Source organism: Triticum urartu, unplaced genomic scaffold (genome assembly GCF_003073215.2).
Source record: "Triticum urartu cultivar G1812 unplaced genomic scaffold, Tu2.1 TuUngrouped_contig_5787, whole genome shotgun sequence".
In the NCBI taxonomy this organism is placed as follows: Eukaryota; Viridiplantae; Streptophyta; class Magnoliopsida; order Poales; family Poaceae; genus Triticum; species Triticum urartu.
Window position 1 is genome coordinate 327 of NW_024116491.1, and position 21,035 is coordinate 21,361.

Genomic DNA, 21,035 nt, shown 5'->3' on the forward strand with positions numbered 1-21,035 from the left:
TCACCGGGCCAGACGACTCACAAGTTCAGGACCATCTCTTCTGATCTGAAAATAATTAACGGCAAGTAGACCCAAACACTAAACTCTGCAGTAAGAACCAAGGACACTAACATGCACGGATAAATAATCATCAGCGGGCAGTAAATAAGACCGTGCTGGAGCTACTTTTATCACAGCCGGAAAATTAGGGCATGCACTCTTGTGAAGCGGTGAAAGTACTTGTAGTTGCACAACTGCTGGGGGAAAGAAATGATTACCGTAGCACGGGGGAAAAGGCAACACGCATGTACCCGCGGCGCTGCATCACATGATCAATGTACTCAAGGACAGATGTTCCCAGCTCCTGGCCAGTGGCCATTGCTAAAGTGCTGTAGTATTTACACAAGAAATCACTACAATTCCTACATTGCAGCTTGTGTGAAGCTGTGATCACAGGAAATATTTCTATATCATGGAATATCTACAACCTATGTATTCTGAAGTAGCACTATATATTTCTTTATGGCAGAAGTTCTAGATCTTGAAAATGGCAGGCAATTGGGCAGAAGAGCTAACTTAGTCTTTGGTGCTAGCGGCCCTCTCCTTCTTCTGACCGCCAAGAATCCGGGAAATCTGCAGTCCTCTACTGAACGCCTGGTTGAACAGCATCCGCGTCTGGAACTCGGAGACGAAGGGGAACCATGACAGGACAGTGATTGGTGTGAACAGAAGCATCCCCATGATAACCTCGTATGCCCGCGCAAGGGCTCGGACAGATCCCCAAAGCCCTGTGACCCGGAAAAGAGGCCTGCAAGCTTGTGCAATCTGGAAGTGATAACAGAGCAACGGTAAGAAACCAACGGAAGCATATATAGATGAACAGAAGCAGGCATTCCGTTGTAGTAATAAATATATGATGAAGCAGACACAAGAAAGAGAATGGCTGACCAATAGTATTCCCCATCCGGTGGGCAAGAATGCCAGGAAGCATACAAGTATGTCTTTTATAGTCATGTGAAGCAGTACTATCAGCACGACCAAAATAGCGAAGAACGAAACGAATATCATGAACTTGATCAGACGGAAGAACAGCTGAAAGTTCGCGCCGAACCTCCGCCTTCCGACAGATATGATCTGAAAAGACGGTAGGCAATTTAGGAAAGGAATTTAGCCAACGCAACCTTCAGAAATACAATGTTGACAGGAAATCATGATGTTCCGCTATAAACATTTGTACTGACTGATCCATGTTTTATTGACAAAGCAACCATACTCTCTCACCTTCAAAATAACCAGCATCACCAAAATTACGAGCCATGAAATTAAGTAAACCTGGAAGTCACAAAATTGAAAAATGTTAAAGACCCACCCAACCACCTAGCACAGTCAAAGTCAAAACACTGCTCGCATACCACGATACTTTTGTTGTTCTTTGCGATAGTTAACTGGTAAACGAGGCCATACTGATATATGAAAAACCGAAGGGACAAAATTATCTCAAAGATGATTCCGATTGTTCCTGTATGCTTCAGATGCTCTTGCTCTATCTCCCACCAGGATTCCCAGCTCTTTTCTGGTGACACACCAATCCCACCACGATTGCTGATCCACTTATTCCAGTCCGACCAATCGTCCAAAATTTTCGCCCACTCAAACCCCGAGGGGTTGAACAGAAAGGGTGCAAAGAGCCATGTCAACACTAGGAACCACATGGAGGACGTAACAAAGATATATGCGATGGTTGAGTGGGAAGTTTGACCAAATAGTTGATAAACGATGAGCAGAGTCATCAACTCGATGCCTTTAACAAAGTGGCTGCGAGAATATAGCCTGTAGTTTTCTGCAAACTTTGCATGAAAGACAACAAATCCCCTACCGGTACTTCTGTATTGAGCACCTCCATGAAGCAACATACGTCCATAATAGTGAGTCTTGGTACCAAGTGAAAATGTAAAGAACACGGATGCCAATTGCAAGTTCATCATTATAAATTCACTTAGTGCCTTGCCAAATCCTTTTTCAAGGCCAATTTCCATCATCATGGGCAGGGCCATCAGAAAACCAAGCTGAACAAGAGACTGCGAGGCAAGAGCAACCTGAAGAGCATGATTATGTCTGAATTTCCGTTGTGTTGCAAGCCCTTCTTCAAGTCCACTAAGAGCAAGATAAAGGCGCCCATACAGAAACACATAAACTGTGAAGACTGTCAACTGAGAGGAGTAAAAGGCGTTAGAAAAAACTATAGTTCATTGTACTGATATACTCCAAATGCAAAATACAAGTCGTTGTGAACATATTGATGGCAATATCAATATAATATAAATGAGAAAAATATGCCCCTTAAGCTGTAAACAATCTCTATAGAGAGAAGTTCGTAGGCTAACAAGATTCATATTTGCATTTGGCAGAGAAACTTGTATGGATATATTCAGAACGAAGTGATCATACCAGTGTACTGAAATAAAATCCCACGGTGGTGAAGTAGCATGAAAGCATTCTGAAGAAATCGAACCGGTGCCCAAGCCGGTAGATATCACGGCTAAGGGTCTGCTCGCCATTTCCATTTGCCACCTTAGCCTCAAACTTGGAGATCTGATTTAGTCCTACATCTCGTCCCTTGCCGACTTGCACATATTCATGATGTGTTACATTGCCACCACGAAGAGTTGAGTTAAATCCTAAAGTATTGAAGACAATATGAATCAAAATATAATACTGATATCTATTTTGCTATCTCTTGCAAGAAAATATCTTTAATGACTACCCTGTTGGCTCTTATAAACACTACCCCCTGAAGCCTTGATTTTAGGAACATCATTGATCACTCGATAAAATCATGTAACAAACCTGCAAAAATATCTTCACTTAAGTTGATACTCCTTGATGCCTTACTGACACCACCCCTTGTTAGATGGAAAAGCCTATCAAATACATCCGGGTGGCCATAGTGGAATCGAACCCTAGACAAATTCAGTAATAAACTTAGATACAATTCAAAAGGAGAATGCAGGATCAGCTAGTTGAAGCAAAGCAAATAATGAATGAATTGGAAGAAGAGAACAATATGAAAGTAGACACAAATGATGGACGGTATGAAGTAAATGGCGACACAGAGGAATAACCCTGTCATAAGAAATCACTGTGCATGTGGACAACACGTTGAAAGATACAAGTACTGCTTCCTTGGTTTTATTCATAGCCCTTAACTGTTTCCACCCAGTAGTTATAAAAGTTCGATCTAAGACTTGCTCTCTCACAGAATTTTTGGATAACCGCATGTATGACGATTCTTGTGAAATATGAATGCTTGCACTCCCGTCTTATTTTCCGCACTAACTATTGCGAAATAATAAGGGACTGAATAGAATGTATTAATACTTTTCCAAATACTTCGATACTCAAATAAATACAGTGTGTGTGTGTGTGTGTGTGTTTCTCTTTTTACAGTAGCTGACACACTGCCAGAATAAATGTATAGAGTATTTTTCTAATCATTGAAATGTACGAGTAAATGTGTAGTGAAATACTCCCTCTGTCCCATAATATAAGAGAGTTTTTGACACTTCACTAAGTGTCAAAAACACTTATATTATGGGATGGAGGGAGTAGTTAATAGGAGAAGATCTCACTTCAGAGGGTTTGCGAGCAGCCGTTGTCCAATAGTCACAAAACTGTGCTCCTGATTTGACATAAACCATGCAAGGGAGGAGACACTGCACCATGGGAGACAAGAGAGGTTTAAGATGCATAAATAACAGAAAAAAAAATCTCAATTGTACACTACATTAGTAATCAACCTGCCAGTAAAAATGTGCTCCCTAACTCCAAGGATAGATGGCTGCCGGATTCCATCTTCTGTAAGGAACTCTTGAAGCAAGTTTCTCATTTTAAGTGCTTCTTCCATATAGTTATCCTATGAAATTAATGGCATGATGACAAGAAAATGAGTTCTTACTAGAAGCATTAGTATAATTTCATAAGTAAAAGCACTATAAGCATGATGGGAGATACCTGGTTCATGTCTATGGTTTGCAGGCCTTCACCACGGGTGAAAATTATTGCATGGTTTTGATTTTCAGGTTTTCCTTCTCCTAATATTGCAGGGCCTGGAAGTTTTATCCGGTAGATAACCTTGGAAACATAAAGATGTGCCCAGATGGTAGAAATGTCACATGAGTCATTTATACAAACAAAAAAGAGTACCCATCCAGAAATCTTGACATTTTTATGGAAAAGGAGAAGTTTTGTGAATAGAAATTGCAGCGGAGATTTTAAACTTGTACAATCATGTCACTTGAACCCTTAAAACATGAATTTGCTAACTGTACCTCCATCAGTCAATGATAGTAAAAGTATCACAAAACACAACTACATAAGTGGCAAGTTTAGTGACCGCTTTATTACGCCATCTGATTTTATTTTCTAACTATAGACTAAATTTCAGAAATAAGTTTGAAGACTTCATAGACTAAATTTCCGTTTAATGACGTCCATGAATCAATCAAGTAGGAAGATTACTGCCACCATTTTCAGCACCTAGAAGATACAGTTGAGAATGCCCCTTTCCTAGTTTTTTTTTCTTCAGTGTTGAATTGCATTGCCTGTGTTCTTTATATCTTCCATCACATGTTTTAGATCCATACTAGTTTCAGAAAAACAAACTGTGGGTATTTTGGTTCTGCACTGCCCTTTCTATTAGTAAAAATTATTTGCTTCACAAACATGATTTGACAGAAGTTCCGCACCATAGCCTGATAAAATTGAACTAACATTACCTGATCAAGATTTTGTACTGGACCCGCAGATTCAGAGTCCTTATTTAGAGCAACCTTTACCAATGTAGAGTAATAAGCTGTCTCAATTTGCTTCTCTCCTACTCTATCTTCCACCACATCAATATATGCTACACGAAGAGAAGGGTACCTGCGAGAAATATAACTCCAGCAATTAGTTTACACTTCGAGGGTAAACTCTAAGTAATGGCATTCCTATGCTATCAAATTATAATGGGTAATCAAGTGTACACTTATGTGAACTTGTGAACTTTGTGAAGGCAAATGTGGGGGAAAGCATGTGTTGTGGCTCTGGGTAATTGCATGACCGTATCAGGGAGAAACAAGAGAAAATTTAAGTTCCCACAGAGATATATGGTTACGGGCTTCCTGCACTATTCCATTGAGCTGCTTCCTTATTTTTGTTTCTCAGAATTGCAATCTAATTTGATCATGAAATTTCTCAGTGCCATATAATATCCCTGTCTCTATGCCCACCAATATTTCGAGATTTTTTAGAACTCGTCAGAAAATTTCATGCGGGTTACATCAAGATATGGGTATTTCACACAGCAATAGAAAATGAGTATTCCACTAAATTTATATCCTGTATTGTTATTCAGATATATGCAGAAGGATCATTTACGTTCTCATTAGCTGTAATATGTCTTGGGCATTTGAAAGAGCAGAACGCTTGTCATTTCCATATTGTTGGCATGATACCACATAGGCGAACTTCATATCAGCCAATGCTTCACACTGAGCAATCAAGGACTTCCACTCTTCATCCGATATTGTCCCAGCTGCTTTATATCCTTCCATGAGATCTGCAGAAAACCCATGTTACAATCATTAAACCATGCTTGAACTAGTAAAGATGCGCTGCTAATGGTGTTATACCCCCGTTCTTTCCATTTGGGTTTAGCTGGGGAGATAACAGAGACTACAAAAATATTACCTTCATGTTTGGCCATATCTAGAAATGCTTCAAGAACCAAAGCTTTTCGGTAGTACATCATGCCTCTAACTGTTTCAGATCAATCAAATAATTTGAAATTAAGCATGATCAGGTTAAATTGAGAAAATGTAGCATTTGTTTTAAAAAGGGTGATACATGTAGCTGAATTCAACAAATAAATGCTAACCAATTAATTGTACCTGTTCGAGTTAGTGTTTGGCCTCTGTATGAAGCCCATTGACGAAGCGCTTCTTCCTTCAGTTCTTCATCATCTTTTAGTTCTTCCTCAATCCTTTCCTGGAAGTTTTTCCATTCATCTGTATGCATAACCATACAAAATAAATGTCTGGTTGTTTCATAATATACTTTATTACTTATGACTGGAAAGGAGAAATTGTTCTTCCTCTTCCCCCCGACCTGGGTAAATTTTCTGTAGGTAGAACAGAGTGGAAACTCCATCTTCATTTTCCTCTTCAAGCTCTTTTATGGAGAAAAGAACATGCTCATTGTAATAAGGAGTCAATGCACTACACACAAAAAAAAAATCTCATCATTATAACAGAAATATCTGACATGTGAATCATAAGCAGATGAAAAGAGAAGAAAGAGGAAGTTGATAAAACCTTATCATTTCAGGCTGTGTGCTATTACATTTTTCTATTTGCAATATACAGAAACAAATCACTACGGTAGATCTATATACTTGATCACAGTTTCACAAAAAGAGTGATGCATGCAAGGTCAAAAGAGGATTAGTAAAATTAATGTGCAAGTTACATATAAGGACTTACGAAAATGAAAGTGTGTTTCGGACTTTAGGAGCATCAGGCATATCCATAAACAAAGAGTTGGTGAAAAAGGTAAGACGCCTTCTGGCTTCAAGATTTGAAGGAACGTCCATAGCAGACTCTTTCACCGTCAGCAGTAGTTCCAGCCTATTCACCTGGAGTGAAGATTATATCCTTAGACAATAGGTAAACATCCGGTTTCATTAGAACGCCAGAAAAGGGGAACAAGAAGAATTGCATTATCGGAAGGAATTAAGAATGGAGCAAATTGGTCAGGAAATGATCCCCCAGTCTATGAAAACAAGAGACATTCACAATTTTAGAAGTTTCAGTTACTTCTTCAATAAAACCTTTTCTTTCCAAGCCTCTGTGCTGACTTCTAGTGGAAACTTGATAGCTCCAGATGGTTGAAATAACTGATATTCATTATCCCATGCTGTCATGCCCTCTGGCCTTTGATATGAACCCCCATGACTTGACTCCAAAATACTGCCATGTTGTAAAAGAAGCAATGACAAACCACAAATATAAGCTGCTCACAGAATGAGCTCTAAGCAGTAAGATAGCAGGGTGCAGTACTTCATCGTCAGGGATATTTATACATGCTTAAAACAACATTGTACCTAGGAAGTTGGTCTTCCATTATATCTCTCGTTACAACCTCCAGCATATCTTGAAATATCTTTATCACAGCGACCCTGTCTTTCTCATCATTCTTTTTCTGACATCAGTAAACAAAAGAAAGAGGAATGAAAAACAAGAATGAGCACAATGAGGCAAAACAGCATAATATGGTTGCACAAACATGTGAATGGACTACATTTATGCTGTAGTATGTCTAACAAGCATTATGTAATGAAAGATATACAAAAGGACAACATGAGCTTACGAATCGACATCAGTACAAATAGGCAAGTAGGAAAACGTCTAGATATTTTCATTAAAAAAGGTCTAGCTATTTCCTTAATGAATCATGCATGCAGTGCTAGTCTTACATTAGGTAAAATTGCACACTGGTCATGGCTATAGTACGTAACCATGCATTGTCCAAAAGAAACACAAAGTGTCATGTGCTGGCACAAATCATTGGAACAACCACTAATGTGTTATGAATAGTATTCACACACACACACACACACACACACATGTCTGCTTCATGTTAGTGTGCTGTTCCAGTTTCTATCTGGTTACTGGAAAAAAGATAGACCATTTTGATTTGCTCAAATTCAGGAAAATAAATTAGACTGCTGCTAATAAGTTGCTGATTAAGTTGTTGTGCCAGCGTATTTAGACAAGCTCATGAAAGACAAGTTCTCCAGTAATGAGTTCTAAGGTGGCATGAGAAGACATTGGATTAATCAGTTATTTGTGTACACTATCAACACTTGGAAAAGGAAGAATGCAACTTTAAAACACAAAATGAAAATGATATTGCTTTGTATTGAGGTGCATACTTTCCAGCAATATATCCATATTTGTACTTCTAAAAATGGGGGAAATAAATTGTACCTTTTCCGTAATTCAGTAGAAAACCAGAAAAAAACATAACTTATTATTTATGACCTTGTTTTTTACAACTGGAAATGTCATACTTACCAAGAATAATACCAAGTCAACAAACTTATTGTAGAGATCTGGCAGGGATTGCATATTCAAATCTGTAATAACTTTGTCCTCAGCAATACACTTTTCAACTTCAGTAAATATAATATTTATGACCCTGAAAGCAGCACGAATAAAATGCATCAAGTACACCATGGATCAGGCAACTATTTCTCACAAGTTTAATAGATAAAGTCTAGGACTCATAAAAGGTATATAGGAGAGATACCTTTTCTCGGGTTCACCATGTACAAGATCATTGATGATGTTTTTACATGATGCATAGCATTCTTTAATTGCACAAGAAAAATAATAATCGTTTTCAATCCTCTTTTTCAAGTCACGGTCTTTACCATTGCTATCCTTCGCCATGTCAACGGCTATGGGGACCTGTCCATTTGCATATAAATAGAAGGGAATGAGGATGGCTTCCCATAAATTATAAATAAAATAAACAAAGTAAAAGCAGAGAAGAACCATGCTGGCAAGCAAAAATGGAGGCCACTGCGTAACACGAAGACCCTGATCAGCCACATATGGAACAAGTAGCAGCTCCTTCTCCCTATGTTAAAAATGACAGCATTTGCTTATGGTCAGAAGACAAAAGTGCAGTTGAAAACTTATAATTCATACAATCTAATCACCTGTTATCTATAAGGTCTTCCTCACGGAAGCTAGAGACAATTTCATTCCACATCTGTGCAAATCTTGCAGCTACCTTCTCCTTGTCTTCATGCGTCATCTAAAATGTAGTATCATTAACAATATATTTCAAAGAATTAATATCGAACAATAAATTGCAAGAATACCACAATAATATGTAAATGAAGTATGAGTACCTCCTTGAAACGATTCTTGAAATTAGACCTTAGACCTTTCTTCCGCCTTGGATCAGATGTTTCAACCGGAACTAGACAATCATTAACGGCTAAAGGTATTGAATCAAAGCGAGACCGCAGCATTCCAAGTGTGCGGATCTGTCTCATCCAGGAAAGAAAAAGATATTTGTAAATGATTTCTTTGAGAAACTCATTCATATGATTTGTAAATGATTTCTTTGAGAAATTACAATCATTAGAACTGCCTACTGAGGAGCCTGAGTCACGTTAACAAAAAAGCTTCATGACGGGATAGAAGTGTTACGCTATGAAAGAGGGACCGCGCCATAACAGAAAAGTAATGGTGGCCTGTTTGATAAATTTGTAAATAGACATCACTGAACAGTTAAAAGATAACCTCGCCAAGTCGTTGGAAAGCACCATAAACTCCACCAACTAGAGTGGAGAAGATTGTATACCAAATTTGCGTGTCCATGAAATACACCTGGAAAGGGAAAAATGCACATAATCATTGTCGTGCTCTCCTCTAGTGCAAGTGAAACTGTCATAAAGTGGCGGCCTCCTATTTTTCATAATCGGCAACATGGTCATAATAGGCATTGAACTTTCCAACAAAACAAAGGAAAAGAATTTACCAAAATGACTGGGGCCCAAAGTGAAATTACAACGCCAATGTTTCCCTTCGCTGCATAACATGATTTAGGAATGTTATAAACAAATAAACACCAAATGATCATCTCTGCAGTGTTTTAACAAAATTGACCCTCTGTTGAAAGTTCAGTCAAACAGAACTCTAGTCCAAAAATTTAACCAAATCAGTGCTGTGCATCTTAACGTTGAGAAAACTTAGCATATTTGTAGAAACGGCGATTCACAGGCCAGCGCAACATCACCGGCTCAGCACCATTCCCGTTGGTGCTGAATGATTTGCCAACCTAAGCAGTTCAGTTGTATGTAACACATGCATTGATCGCACTGCCGAGTTAGCTGAGTGAGTGGTGTAGGTGTGTTCTTGGTGAAGTTTGGCTCCTTGTGCGTGAGATATGCATAGGAATCGAAGATAAAGTAGAATTTCTAGCCGCTGTTGCATGGCAAATATTAGCAGTGTTGCCATGTGGTGCTCAGCCTGCAGTGCGTGCAGTTTTTTTTTCGAATGTTAGTGTGCATGCATTTTTCTAGGTAACATGGGTTGGCGGTGCTGGCCAGGGCCAAAAGAATGGCACTGAGCTCTCAAAGCTCAATGTTGATAACAATGGCACTGCCATGTGAATTGATAACATGGGTTGGCGGTGCTGGCCAGGGCCAAAAGAATGGCACTGAGCTCTCAAAGCTCAATGTTGATAACAATGGCACTGCCATGTGAATTGATAACATGGGTTGGCGGTGCTGGCCAGGGCCAAAAGAATGGCACTGAGCTCTCAAAGCTCAATGTTGATAACAATGGCACTGCCATGTGAATTGATAACATGGGTTGGCGGTGCTGGCCAGGGCCAAAAGAATGGCACTGAGCTCTCAAAGCTCAATGTTGATAACAATGGCACTGCCATGTGAATTGATAACATGGGTTGGCGGTGCTGGCCAGGGCCAAAAGAATGGCACTGAGCTCTCAAAGCTCAATGTTGATAACAATGGCACTGCCATGTGAATCATCATTTCAACCATCAAGGTTGACTTTTTCTCAATGCGAAGATACATGGTGCTGACATAGCCAACTTCAGCGCCGGGGGCAAAAAGGTCAGACTTATTTAATATTTCGGACTAGGGTCGCTTTTAGCTGAACTTCTGATAAAGGGTCAAGTTTGTCACTTCTCACATCTCAGAAAGACATAAATACCTCTTGGAAAAAACTCATGCCACCGGAAATGATTTATAGGGAATTTCATGATATCCTTGGTGGGTTCAACAAGAGGCTTGATCTATAAGAACAAGTGCAACAGTTAAGTTAGAGATACATTTAGTTCAATACCAATTTATTTGAACAAAACAAAATAAATCAGATGAAAAATTGCATCGCTTAAAATCAATCAGGCTCAAACACTCCTGCGGCTTCAAAATGTAACTCTTCAACGTATTAGATCATCATGGTTTGCACTATCTTATAAGTGCAACATCTCCAACACACAAGCTTGTGAGAAAGTTGCACTCGAGCTTCATCAAACTTGTAGTTGTAACAAAGTGTGGCTTACCTTGGTAAACTTGGAATCTCCAGTTCTCTCCTAAGGTTCCAGTTTAGATCCATAAACTTGCAAGTTTTCTCACTTGGATCATTACTACAAAACTATTGTCGGACGCTAAAATGGATGGTTGGTGCAAAGATCCGGTGGCATTATAACTATTAGATTATATAGTTGCAAGTACAGTAGCAACTAAAAATGGAGGTTTAATATTGAGGTGCATTTGGAATTTTATAGATAGATGTATGCCAATTGCCAAAGCAACAATTGGAAGCCACTTCAGGATCATTAATCCCATACCTTAATTCAATGTCGGATCATGGTGCAAACACTTCTTTGGTAAGTAAGGATCTATGCAAGTTTTGAAGTATTAAGGACCTTTTTTTCAGGAATAGGTGCAAGGACCTAACTGGACCATCTAGAAGAATTTTGCCCCTTTCTACGGTCAAGCTAGCTTTTATGATCAATTATCTTATATATGTGGAATAGTTATATTAGGCCATACGATTTAGATGTTTTACTTTACGATTGACTGCCCTACTACCGATTATAAAAACACTAGCTACTACTGTACTACACTTCGGGTACACGCTATTTAAACCAAAGCTAACAATCTATTACAAATCAGTAGACACTCAAATTGTTGTTCTGCCATGTAGGATGCGTAGTAAGTTAATATTCCAAAAAAAATGGTAAGTAACAAAATGTAAATTACTACGAGTGACCTCTCTGGCCAAACACGACTAGCTTGACCACAAAAAAAATTCTTTCACTGATTTTGGCTGAATGTTACTCCCTCCGTCCCAAAATAAGTGACTCAACTTTGTACTAAAAGTTAGTACAAAGTTGAGTCACTTATTTTGGGACGGAGGGAGTATTTATTAAGTTTCATGCACCAACCCAGTAGAACCTTCAACACCCCCTCTCACGTGTGGCTCGATAAGGCCTAAATGTGGATAGAAAGAGGACAAGCAAAAAATTAATTTAAATTGTGAAAAAACCAAAACCCCTTGGCTCCACTACCATATCAAGTTTCATGTACCAACAGGTAGAGCCAAAAGTTCGAACTGGGAGAAGGTTGGGCAATGCATTTATACTTCAACACCCCTCTCACATGTGGCTAGATAAGGCCTAAACGTGTACAGAAAAAGGGCAGGCAATTAAATTGTGAAATCTGAGACTTGGACCCAAGACCTCTTGGCTCTAATACCATATTAAGTTTCATGCACCAACCAGTAGAATCAAAAGTCCAAACTGATGTACGAAGTTAGGCAATCTACATATAGTTCAACATTATTGACATAAAAAGGAAGATAAATTGGTATGTGTGTATAATCACCTCGACATAGTAGCTAAATACGAACTTTGTCAAAAGAAGAGCAACCCAAAACATGGTGTACCTGAAAAAAACGAAACAAGAACCACATCTCAATATACAACCAAGTACATATGTATTGTTGATTATCCTGGATTCAGTATGTAGTGAACACTAACATACGGGCGCTTACATGAAAAGTGAAAAGGCACTTTCATGCATTCCCCTACCAACAAACAGGCGAGTCTGCATAAATACAACAACATAAGTTCACAATGTTCAACTTGATTTAGTAAATAAATTGTATAACTTCTATTGAAATTTCAGGGGACAATTCATATGTGGCATCAATGTCAAAGAGTACATTACACCGAGATGTATCTTAAAAACTAAGAACCAAATTCAAAACCAAAACTATAATAACTCAGAATATTAATATTTTTAAAATTATTGTATATTTGTAGACATTTTATACATAATTGCTTTGGATTTACATAACTTTAAAAACCTGCATTTTCAATGTTATCATTTTATATATTTGATTTTAAATATCAACTTTACCTTAGCATTATTTTATTTTAACAGAATGATATTCAGCTTACCGAAAACAAATCAATTTCATTCTACAGTCACTTTTTAAAGTTTTTGCAGTCATATAGACACAGTTTGTTTCCCATCATATAAGTACTCGAGGGAAGTGCAGAACATAAAAGGATTATATTCTTGATGGTTTAAGGCAATGTTAGCTTTGGTAAATGAAATAGTAGCACAAATTTAATTTTCACTAGCATAACGCGCATCCATTGCTAAGGAACCACAAGAAACAATTCAGTCGTACTGGATTAGTAGTCTATTACAACCAATAAAGAAACTCAATCAAGCAGCCAACACTGCACTTGTGTAACTGCCGCAGCGATGTGAGCACCATTGCAAGGTATGATTTGTTTTTCTTCAAATTGGAGGGGTATGGTGGGTTCTAGATGGATCAGGGCGATTGGGATGGAGTGGGGAAGTGAACTGACCACTACCACCACCAACTCCAATTTATAAGATACAGAGTGGTAGAGAGATAAGTAAAATTCACTCAAATGTAAATTACCTGAGACCACCACATGATCAATCTCATGAGTTTATAATCTGAACCTTCAAGTTTCCGGCGTAGTAATGGAAGAGCGAAAAGTACAGCAGCTAGCATATCGGGCAACAAGTATACGACTACTGCAATGATGAAGAGTGATGGTTGATCTGGACCATTTCCGAACCAGTTTTTGATGGTCCTAATAATTCCTGTCGGTTTCTCCCAGGTGTATGCATATGTAACTGACAGAAGTACCACCCACATAGCTGCCAATATGAACTTCAGGACATATCTCAGTTTGACCATAAATTCCATCGTTCTCCTGGCCCTCCAATTAAAGATTATGTCAAGTGTAGCTGTAAATAAATACAAATGAGCATTCAAATCACAGCTGAATTTGACTAAACTACATAACAATCATGAACGCTGGCAGTACAGCTTTATGCTCGCTGAAAGATATTAGTGCTACACATTATGAGTTTGGGCCACTGGGTGACTCCAAGTTGAACTTCCTCCATAGCCAATTTTCATTGTAAAACTTCTATCATGACACATTCCTTTGACCGATTCTAAACTTATTCAACTAATCCACCCATTCCCAAATGGTAACAGCATATAGGCATAATTTACTCTGTTTCATATTCAGAGATGATATTGTGCTGCGAACCTAATCATGCCTGTCTCATGAGAAAGTTAGAAGAATGTGGTGCCAGGGTTTCCCAGAACTTCAGCAGCACGCCACTTGTGACTGTAACCGAGATTAAGGATGAGCAAGAGCAAGTACATCTGTACATCACCAATGCTAAGAATCTACAGGCTCTTATATCAGGGGGAGAGGCTTTTGGTCTTCATTTTTTTCCTCTTTTCATGGTTTGTTTGTTAACAGACTCCTTATGCAATGAAATTAAACAAAACTTTAGTCGTTCGCTTAAAAAAGTGATATTCTACACAGCCAGTTACATGTATGAAGAGGGAGAAGAAGCATATGTGGCATGCTCGCACTCGAAGAGAAAGAGCGGGGAAAGAATACACAATCAAGTAAAATTAGGATGTGAGCTAAAAAAGGTTAAGGAATAAAATATAAAAGAGTCACTGTAGCAGGTTGGTTATCAAGATCCCATACCTTTTCCAAGATTTAGTATAGAAGAAGTGATAAAGATGCTCAAGATCTCCTTGAAAACCAGAGGATCAAAAATATTACCTAATGACCCTTCTTCACTCCAAGCAAGAATAACCATAATCTGGCATTAAAAAATCAATATTATATTAAGCTGAAAATGGTATTTCATCTATCTAACCTACCATAGGTTGTTTAAGTGCCTTGCATATAAAAGCACTTCTCAACTAAAGCATTTGACTCTGCAAAGGTATGCACAAAATGACGGATGTGAAATCTGCGAAGACAGATAGTTACCACCAAAGTGGAAGTAAATACCTGAAGAGCTAGAATAAAGAAGCTCCACATTCTATCGAAACTCCTGAATATGTGCCAAAACGAGCGCAGCTCCACAAAATTGACCTTCCCTTTCTGCTTGTCAGCTCTTATTGTGCTCTGCAAATAAACAGTTACACTAGTTGTTGTTGTTGTACTTCAATGAAATAAGGACATAGCATGATGACATGAAATAGATCCTAAAAGGGACATTTTGGTATATGCCACTGCTAAACCTTGACCTACTTTATATGCCGCTGTAAAGGTTGTCGTATACTGCAGAGACTTATTTTGATTTATTTTTTATGTCATTACCGTTACACTCAGTGCGTTTTCTCAATTGGCTATAATTGGCAGCAGAGTTCTCCTCGACTCATGCTACCTCCCTCCACCTACCTAAACGCTTCATCCATTGCCTGGATGCAATCTCTGTAAATGCATATTGGACTAGCCTCGAAAGCTCAGCAAGTGGTGGGCCCACCCACAAGGCGTCATGCAGCATGCATGTCAGCAGTGATGGCACCCGAGGGAGGTTAGCAATGCAGCTTATGATTTGGAGAAATATACTTAACAGGGTCGTTCCCTATGCTGTTTGGAATTATTTTTGGCATAAAGCTGTGTTTTCAAACTCTCTGATATATGTGTTTAGTACAATACTATTTTGGCGCAAGCAGTTGGGTCCACAAGCCCTGTTGGTGACGGATATTGGAGTTCCCAATTAATAATCATGAAAAAAATCATGGAGTAGAGCATGCTATAATAGGGGACCTGCAAAATTCATGCAAAAATACAAGCATTTGTATACTGTAAAAAAAGATAAATGGATAGTGCCGCCCTATTCATTTATCTTTGCTTTTTACATGATATACATTTTGAACAGAAAAATGCAGCACATTATAGCACCTTCTACATCCAAGAAGTTTTCATGATTGATTGTTGGAAACTCCAAGGTGCATCACTTGTTGCTGGCACAAACACTTGCGCCAGATCCGTGCAATGCTGCTATTTAAGTTGGACTGGTACTGTAGTTTTTTTTGCAAAAAGTTACACTAGTAGAGGAAAACTGACGGCAGTGCCATAGACAAATAAGTCAGCATTTGCAACGAGCCCAATGACATGTAAAATGTTTTAAGTTCTACCAAAAGCATGTACAAATATTTCATGTTGAAATGGACTTACTTCATTTCTTTCATCAACTGGCTTTAAAGGTTGACAAAAGAAATCAGCATCAGCTCGCATAGGCCAACCTAGCCGAAAGCAGTCAGCAGACCTGCAAATAAACAAATATAAAATCTAGAAAGCAGGGTATAAAGTAGGAAGTAATAAAAACTAATACCAAAAAAATTCGTTAAGATCATCGTAGTTTCTCCACTGAGAATGATTCCCTTTTTCTCTTTTGCTCCTTTCAGCTTCCTGAAAATGAGGGTGGAATACTTATATCTAGCAAGTGAAGAAGCATCAGACACAAGTTAGACAGTCAAATGATGTTTGAGAGCAAAGCCAAAGTGTACCTGCGCAATGGTACAGTAAATTGGAGTGACAATCTTTTTTAGAAAGGCTTCTTTATCACCGCCATAGGCTGGCTTCACATATTCGCCTGTCATGGCACTCACATTTCCAGCTAGCATACCATACATTTCAAATGCCATCTATAAAAATGTAAGAGCAAGAATTGTCAGCCCCTTGCCAAGCTATGATAGTTGAAGATGAACATTTTTGTGGGCACGTTACAATTTAAAGATGCACGGCTGACTACATTCTTAAAATAGAAATAACAATTGTAGCACTTTATGATGCAAGCCCTGAACTCTGCAAGCACTCCACTACTAGTCAACAGATCTTTGAAAGAAAACAACCACATTAGCATAGAGATGACACTGAACTCTAGTCACACATTCACAGCCATTACATTATGCCTCCGATAAGCTCGATTGTACAATTAAGCTAATAGCACATGTACTCCCTAAAGTTACTAGCTGGTTATTCAGTATTCCCTCAATAACTCGAACAATTTCAAGTAGGGTCTAGCAAAATAATGAAAATATGTCCAAAATGGTTACACCACAGTTTTCTTTTGCACCAACCGAGGATGTGTTCATGGGTCAAATGGATATGGACATAAGAATATAAGCGTCAGTCAATTGTTTAAAATGGCGGACACCAAGTTGATTGGCGGTGTTGCATGAATCAGTTTACATAGAAGAACTTCATTGCTTATTGCTATTCATTAGAAAAAGTAAAGGATTTTTCATATAGACTATAGCAGTCCGAAAAAGAGATGACGAGCATGAACGACTTGATTACCATTAATGGGAAATTAAAGAGTAACCTAACTAAATACAAGATGTTAGTAAAGCAAATCAGACAGCTAACTATAACAGATTTTTTCAAGGAAGAATGAGAACTCGAGATGAAGAGAGTTATTATTATTTGTCCACACCATACATGATGATATATGTAGCAAAGACATTCTGGCAAAAATCGCAAATTTGCAGCTTCCCCCCAGATAAGAAGGTATAGACCAATATAGAGTAATTTCCGTTGTTGCACCTCTTGCTGAATTGTTGGCAACCTATAGTTGAGAAAGACACAACAGAGAATCAGAAATGAGTAACCGTGGAGCACAGCAGTCTTATTTGTACATTTTGAGAAAAAACTCAATGCTCATTTTCTAACTTCGAAAGTTTGTCTATTCTTACATCTCTTTCATTATCTGACATTAAAATCATAACAAAACAAAACATTTGATAATTGAGAAAACCTAATCTATTTTGATTCACTCTAGCTATTATATAGTTAACCAAATTGAGTGGATAACTAACACTGATGTCCAACCCAGGCACACATGATGGAAGTACATGAACAGGTAGGGTTACACCCCAAATACGTTTGGTGTCTGCTAGGTTCCTTCTCTGACACACCTACACACGCACCCACTTTTTTTTAGTTGATTCTACATATCATTCATGACTTACAAGTACCAAAAACACCAGAAAGACCCCTAAGTTGATTGGATAAGCGCTATGGCTGCTGCCTATGAAGATTTAAAGGCAATGAGGGTATCATGTTCAGAAAATTGTTTTATTTGTTCCATCTACTTTCCATATTTGTGTGTATTTACGGTGCATACACAAGTGTTGATTTTGCTGCCAGACAAGGAAGCCGAGAAAAGAAGGTGACAGGCAACGTTTTACTTCGATTGGTAGGGTGGACGACATGTGGTTTGAAACTGTGTGCGGCAAGAACAAGCATTACAGTTGTAACCCCGTTCAGATTATGTGTCCACAATTTATACCTCCATGTTTAATATGCTTTATAGTGGGTAAACTTTTGCAATTTTTTAGTATTAAAGAAAAAAAATTGCAAAAATGTCAATTCCACTTTATATATTTGTATGCGATTTTCATAATAATTTTACCAAGTCCTAATGCTTTAAGTCCATCAAGAAGACGCAAGGAAACATAACAAAAGAATCAATCTCCAATAAATAACTTTAAATATAAACAGTAAAAAGGCAGAATAAATCAAAAGTCACAAATGAACAATTAGGATAATAGAAAGGTTTCTCAGGAATTTACCAAAGGCTACTCTTGCGATCATGATATGTGCACCACTTCTTGTAGTTCTTAAATAACTTTTTCATCACTTCATCAAGCGCATTGTCCTCCAACTGAGGCGGCAATCGTTAACCATTAGATCTCTAATAAAGTAAAAAGGTATATTAACAGGAACAGAAGATAAATGTTACGGAAACATAAGAAAGGTAAGGGGAACATCTGTATATGTATGTTAGCAAGAAGTAAAATCAAATGCTCCAAGTGCCTACAGAAAGAAAAACACCTTTGAGTGTTCATCGGTCTTTGGATGTTTCCGTATATGTATGTTAGCAAGAAGTAAAATCAAATGCTCCCTCTGATTAGAAACATTATCTGTCTGCATGTCAAGAGATTAATGATACATCAAACATCAGAAAACGAATTGGTTAAATGTCAACATCAACAATATAAAACCTAAACAGGTTAGACAATAACAGAAGTTAAATCTAGACTGCCTTTCCTGAAAGCCAAACATAGCTTGTAGCCAATCCAAGAGGTCCTCGTTAACCTTACTCTCGTAATTTTTGGGTAGTGGAAGGCCTCTAGTATTGCGAAGAGCAGAAGCAGCAGCTTGTATCTTAAAGGTAGAAAAAGCACCATAAATACTTCACTTGGACAACATTAAGTCAACAGGATATTTTGACAAAGAGAAAGGGCAGAAAAAGGAAACCTCAGGAAATTTCATGACTGCCTGGTTGCCACTGTCAGGATCAAGAGGCAGAATGTTAAAAGGGATGTAGATTTTTGTCTTCTCTTTAACCTTATCAGCAGTTTCCAAGATCTAAGAACATACAAAATTAAATTGGTAACTGTTAATTATCAATTGTTATAGTGGCAATTTCCATACAAAATCTAATTGGTGATTACAGTGCAGCACCATGAAAGGGGAGCAAATAACTTGTTAGGCTATACCTCATCGTCAACTTCAACAGCATGTTGTTGAGTGACTGCTTTTAAAACCTCAAACAGAACATTGGCGGTCTGGTATGCTTTGGTAAGTTGGGAACTGCATGCAGAAAGAGAATCTCTTGGCGACAAAATCAATTAACAAAGGAGCATTATCAAATAGACAAAGTAATGTACCGATCCCCTTGGTCAGAAGCATTTTGAAGTGCCTGAATATATTTTTTGTAGTAGTGTCGATAGAAGGTCTGTATTTCCCGTGCATCGCTCTTTTGGGCCCTTCCGGTCAAGGTGGGCACATTCTCCTAATGGGCACAAAAAAAATGAACAGGCTATGAAATGTATAATCAGATAAAATGGATGGGTTTAGAATTCAAACAGGACACTGATGTCACCTAAAGGTTCTCCATGTTGTCTGATGAAATCTAATCTCATATAACTCTTCTCAAGCACAACGCGAAATTCACACTCACAAGACCATCCAAAACTATGCAAGTATTAGCATGTGCAGCGACTGTTCAAAATCTAACATGAAGTGGTGGACAAAAATGGAGCACGCGGCGAAGAATCCAATTTGGCATTCGATGGGCAGGTCATCTGTAGGTGGTGGCTACTGAGCTAATGCAAACAGAAGAACTGAAAACAAACTCGTACCCTTTCGAGCCGTTGTAGAGTCGGACACCTCGACCGCTTGAAGTCGGATCCAATCTGTGAGCCTTTTCGAATGCATAGAATCGACCTGCCCATTATTGCAGACAGGCACATTAATGTGATGCAGCACAAGATGAAGTAACAGAACAATAATGGGCAATTATAGGCCTAAGCTGATGGACATGACTAGCATTGAGGCATGCCATAAGTGGCACCAAATATGGTTCACTACTTCTTCAATAGAAGAAGACAGCACTAGTACAGTTTAGCAGAGTGCTGTGTTGACACCTGACAGTATGCGTGTGGCAGTGCTGAAAAAAGCAGAGGAGAGGAATAGTAGTAGCTTACAGAGGTAGGCGACGCGGGGGTTGGCCGCCTCGACCTCGTTGGCGACACGGAGGATGGGCGCGATCTCCACGAGCGACGACGGCACCACCTCGCTGTCGAAGATGGGCTCGCCGAGGTTGACGGCGGTCTGCGTCCTCAGAATCCGGCGAGGCCCCGGCGGCTGCATCGGGCCGGCCCGGGAGAGCGTCCGCGACAGGGACGTCATCGCGATCAGTCTCCTCGCTTCCCGTCACCGTGCTAACCTGAACGCACACACGCAGAGAGATTGGGGCGGAGCTGAGCATACAGTACATCAAGACCACGGTTCCAGAAGGTTCTAGAAGGAGGGGCATTACCTTGCTCCTCTGGCCAACCGATTCCACCAGCAAAATTCGGGCATGAGAGGAACTGAACTCCTCGAACAGCTGCACCAATCGCCTGGAAAAAATCGAGCTCCAGGCCTAGCCCATGCGTGAGATTCCCTGAATTCCGGAAAAGTTAGCGCACTCCGCGGCGCTCGAGGACCTGGAATGACACGAGACGAGACGAGAAGCTCGGCAAGGGAAGCTGTAGAACCTCCTCGAAGCTTCTAGAAAAGCGGCAAGAGACGAGGCGGGTCGC

General features: G+C 39.0%; 1 protein-coding gene across 1 annotated transcript; it reads right to left on the minus strand.

The window, feature by feature from the left end:
- Positions 1-266: 266 nt before the first annotated feature.
- Positions 267-21,029, minus strand: LOC125529707 (callose synthase 3-like). Its single transcript, XM_048694135.1, is given in 44 exon segments — positions 267-804; positions 928-1,113; positions 1,261-1,311; positions 1,392-2,189; positions 2,428-2,657; positions 2,827-2,939; positions 3,609-3,692; positions 3,777-3,892; positions 3,991-4,110; positions 4,755-4,902; positions 5,398-5,578; positions 5,710-5,778; positions 5,910-6,026; positions 6,127-6,236; positions 6,501-6,652; positions 6,848-6,986; positions 7,121-7,218; positions 8,094-8,217; positions 8,329-8,489; positions 8,577-8,661; positions 8,744-8,841; positions 8,939-9,076; positions 9,336-9,422; positions 9,574-9,623; positions 10,773-10,854; positions 12,452-12,512; positions 12,621-12,673; positions 13,527-13,861; positions 14,629-14,746; positions 14,941-15,057; positions 16,117-16,207; positions 16,274-16,350; positions 16,449-16,586; positions 17,383-17,509; positions 18,516-18,607; positions 18,778-18,870; positions 18,994-19,110; positions 19,204-19,314; positions 19,446-19,539; positions 19,617-19,741; positions 20,091-20,110; positions 20,113-20,175; positions 20,436-20,677; positions 20,771-21,029. Coding segments are annotated over 43 exon segments (5,823 nt in total). The 5' UTR covers positions 20,641-20,677; positions 20,771-21,029; the 3' UTR covers positions 267-555.
- Between the last annotated feature and the right edge of the window lie 6 nt (positions 21,030-21,035).